The sequence below is a fragment of the Apaloderma vittatum genome, unplaced genomic scaffold (assembly GCF_000703405.1).
Source record: "Apaloderma vittatum isolate BGI_N311 unplaced genomic scaffold, ASM70340v1 scaffold43172, whole genome shotgun sequence".
NCBI classification, from domain to species: Eukaryota; Metazoa; Chordata; class Aves; order Trogoniformes; family Trogonidae; genus Apaloderma; species Apaloderma vittatum.
Window position 1 is genome coordinate 144 of NW_009702735.1, and position 4,455 is coordinate 4,598.

General features: G+C 54.3%; 1 protein-coding gene across 1 annotated transcript; it reads right to left on the reverse strand.

Moving 5' to 3' along the window:
* Positions 1-1,689: 1,689 nt before the first annotated feature.
* Positions 1,690-2,358, reverse strand: LOC104270080 (phosphatidate phosphatase LPIN3-like). Its single transcript, XM_009864329.1, has 2 exons — positions 2,158-2,358; positions 1,690-1,848 (listed from the first exon to the last, which is right to left on the reverse strand). Exons 1-2 carry the CDS (start codon positions 2,356-2,358, stop codon positions 1,690-1,692), a joined length of 360 nt encoding a protein of 119 aa, XP_009862631.1.
* Positions 2,359-4,455: the final 2,097 nt, after the last annotated feature.

Below are 4,455 nucleotides of genomic sequence, written 5' to 3' on the forward strand. Positions count from 1 at the left end.
CCGTGCTCAGGTACATCTCCTCAGAAAAGCCTCCCGTGTTCCCAGTGTCTACGTCCAGCAGAAAGCCCCTGCTTTCATCCCCCGACCTCATCCAGATAGCACAGTAAGTATCAGCCATCACTGACAGGAGAAAAATAGCCTGTTCTGGTCAGCATCAGTGAGTATGGAGCCCCAACTCTGGCTCTTCCAGCCTCCTCCATCATCCCCTCAGCCTCAGCTGATCCAATACCTACAGGTGGATTTTATGGAAGAGCTTAGCAATTCCATGATGAGTCCAGTCTTTTCCCAGATGTGGCAAGATGTGCCCAAAAGCATCTGTGGTGCCAGGGCTGCGGCACAAGAGGCATGTGACAAGAGGACTCACCATTACAAGGTTCACATTAGCGCATTATCAGGCCTTGTCCTGCTGCTTGAGCACTAATAGACCTGAGGGGACAGCAGCAACCTTCAGAAGCCTCTTTGCCAAGAGGTCCGTGTGGCTGTCCTCATACTCAGCCTCAGGCCATCCCCAGGACCCTGCTGCTCTCTGACCTCCATCCCTGCCAGCCACCAGAATGACACCTGTCTCCTGCAGACACGATTGTCACAGCTATTGCTGCAAACACACCTCCTCTGCAGGGAATTCTCTCCTCCTCCAGGAGAACCACCACCTGCTGCCTTTCTTGGGTCCAACTCAAAACACTAACTAGTTTTTTTCAGAACTGCTGGATATCACCAAGTGAACCTACAAACTTGACCCACCCAAACTAAGCGGCTTACCTGGGAGCTGGCGGCTTGCAGATGTCCTCCGTGGACATCTCGCTTTTGGCCTCACAGCCTTCTAACTCCGAGTCTGACACCTCCTTCCATTTGGACTTCCTCCTGTCTCTCCTTCTCCTGTGCAGGGTCACTTCAGCTGGAAGGTCTCCTGCCCATTTGAGGGCTGAGCAGCATCCTCCCGGCTCCGCTCCATGGGGATGGGGGATGTGCAGAGGCGGGAGGGGATGCTGCCCTACAACAGGGATGGGAAGAGCCCGTCAGCTCTAGCCCCCTCATCTCCAGCCTGGCAGCTCTTGGCTGTGCAACATAGGCCACCAGAACAACAAACACCAATGAGCCCTCAACTTGGAGGTGGTTTTAGGGCTAGAGCCCAAAGAAAAGGTTTTGTCCATACAGTATATGAATAAAGAAAATCAGGGCTATCCAGCCACAGGCTAAAGACATCTTTAATGCAGGCAAGGAGAGGCAGGCAGGAGATGGCACCACAAGACCAGAATTACAAAGGCTGCAGATGGGCTTTGGCTTTAGAGCCCTCTCCCTGCTCTCAAACCCAGCCCAAGCTAGCAGCAACCACAAGTCAGCCTAGGAGGGAGCTGCCAAGATTTATGGAAGCCACAATTAATGTCATCCCATTTCCCAGTGGAGTGGGCAGCATGCCACAGCATCTGGCTTGCTCCCACCCCTGTCACAAGATCCCCCAAGAGGCCAAGCACTGAGATATCTGCCTGGCTGGCCAGCAGCCATGCCCAGTGATGGAGGCCAGTCTGGGATGCAGATATTTGGTCTAACACTCCCTCAGGGTGCTCCAATGCTCAAATCCCGCACACTAGTTGCAAGGTCCTTCAAGTAGGAGCCTCTCTGGACACACAAAACAGGGCATAATGGAGTCATGCCAGGAAAGAAGAGCAGTCCAAACCTCACCCTTCCACTTCAAGCTTCCACCTCCAGATGGTCACAGGAGAACATGGACCAGAGCACCTCTTCATCACCAACCTCATTCTCCTCCAACTCCTGGACGAAGACGGTTTCTCCATTGTCTCCCAGCTTCATGTGCAGGTCCACAGGCTCCCCATTGATTTCAATGTCAACCTGGCAAGGGGCAGAAGCAGTCTGTCAGTCTGAACCCACTCACCTATTGGCACAGAGGGAGACACTTCCCCAAGAAGAGGACAGGTTGGGGCTGCTCAGAGGGCTGTCAGCCACCCAGCTGTTGAGGCAAGGGACCTCTCCCTGTTTTCCTGGGAAGCATTTGGAAGAGTATGTGCTTCATTCAGGGGCTCGAAAAAAAGAGTAAGTACCCCTTTCAGCACAACTCTCATTCCCCTTAAATAAAGTTTTTCCATAATCTGTGGAAGATCCTAGGTCAGGAGACAGCAAAGAAGCACCATCCTAAGGCACTGTGCCACTCACCATCTCCTTGGAGAGCAGCACATCCAGCTTCCTGAAGCACACGTAGAACGGGGAGCACTGGAAGGAGTTATCGGGCTGCCTCACCATGACCACATTGATGCAGCCCATCAGGGTGGCAGGGTTCAGACCCCGGTAAAGCTCCTTCACCATGACAAAGACGGTCTCAGCAAGCTGCCCCATGTAGTTCATTTTTTGAGACTGCAAGTGAGAAATAGGAATAGGCTCAGGTGGGGTTAGAGGGCTCCAGCAGCTAAACACAATGCGAGTTTACTCCAGGAGAGTCATTTCACAGCTGCAAACACAGCCCCACCATGGGGACAAATAAGACTGCAGAGAAACTGAGGCAAACACTCAAAAGGCCTCAATGAAGACCAGACAGAGCCTCTGTGAGCACCAGAAAACAGGACAGAAGCCAGAGCACTAGCTATTGCATCCAGCTCAGAGGAGAGAGACCTTTGTCATTGGGATGTACCATCACATTTGCCCCTTAGGCAACACTTGTGGCTCACAACAACTTTGCAATCAAGCTGTTGACATCCTGTTCAAACAAGAATTTGCATGGCAGACAGCCTCCTACCCTGCACTGTCCTTAAAACAAACAACAACAAAATAACCCATAAAACCAAAACAAACAACCTCAACACTCAGGGCAGAGAGGTGGGAAGTCTAGGAGCCACTGCATACACCACACTCCCACTCTGAACAGGATCCAAACCTAATGTTTCCCACTCAGAGGGATAGGCATCCCACCTAGGCATTGCCCAAACATGTGGCCCCTGTTAAAGCCAGAAATCCCTGGCCTCTGCACCTTGGCCCCTGCCACCATCATCCATCTTCCCAGAGAGTCCCACCAAAGGGGCAGAGGACACCTGGACAGCTCTTCAACACCATTTTCACAAGCTGCTGCTACAATTTGAGGTTGCATGGCTCCCGGGTTTCCTCAGCAAAACCAGATGGACAGAAAGCCTCCTGGTCAATGCACTGAAATCCCTGCAGTATTGTCTTGCAGTTCTGTGTTGAAGTGCCAGGTGTGGGTCCCAGCCCCTGGGCCAGACGACCCCCTTGCTCCGTCTGCTCAGCACTCAGCATCAACAGGACAACGGCCTCGGCGTCAGCACATCACACCAGGGGCTGGGAACCACAGAGGCTGAGCCCAGCTTCCCAAGCTGCCAGCTCTGCAGCCCACCTTGCCCCAAGGAGAGGGTAAGGACACCAGTTGACCACTTCAGAAATACCATGGGTGAACTAAAGGGAGCCTCTTGCGCCAGCGGCATGATCAGCTGATGGGATGGTGTCCCTGAGGGGTCTTGGCACAACCCCCGGCACACACCCAACCCAAGGGGCAGCTGCTGAGATTTGGTTCCTTACCCAAAGGGATGAGGACAAGCAGGTGCCACCGGACGAACTCTCTGTCCCAGCAGGCACCCAGCCTCTCTGATCCATTTTGCACAAGCTCAGCCCCATCCCACTCCCAGACAAGCCTCCTGGAAGGCAGTCTGCATGAGGAGATGCGGTCCCCACTCCATGTCCTGTCTCCCCCGCTGGCAATAAGCCCAAATCCCAGATGCTCCCCGGGGCAAGGCAGGGTGATGGCAGGAAAGATCCTGTGAGCTCCCGAAGCTTCGGTGCATCCACCAGCTCTGCTGCGAGTGGGGCCAGGGTCACGGGGCCACTCACCAACCTGCTGAGCCCAGCTTTCCCAGGCATCACTGCTGGGGTGGGCAGCCCTCCAGCTGCCTTCCCCACTGTGCTGCAGGGCCTGGCAGCAAACAGGAGGGAGCTCCTCGCTGCAGAGGAAGGGATTTTTGGAGAGCAGGAACAATTAAGTTAGCCCCACTGCTCCCAGGGCAGTGCTGATGGGCTCCCAGTTGGGATACACATTGAGATAGAGCTGAAAAGAGCACAGGGAAAACCTCGAACAGATAAACATGCACAGCCCACAGGGTTTATGGGGGAGGGTTGTAAAGGAGTCCCCAGGAACAGCCCCCCATGCTGAGCAGCACCTTTGCAGTAAACACAGGGTGCAGCTTCCCAGCAAAATACATTGCTGAGCACCGAGTGCCAGCGCCACATCCCCTCTGCGGAGCCAGTCACCCCCCCTCCATGGGGCTTCATGCCCTGTTGCCTCAAAGGGCAGCTGCACCCACCCCAAGCATCTGCCTGCACATTGCTGGGGACATGCTCAGCCCCAGAGGTCACAGCCACCTCTCCAGCTAAAAAGCCTCCCAAAGCAAGCCAGCTATTTTGCCAACATCAGCCTGCGCTGCTCATGAGTGACAGCATGCT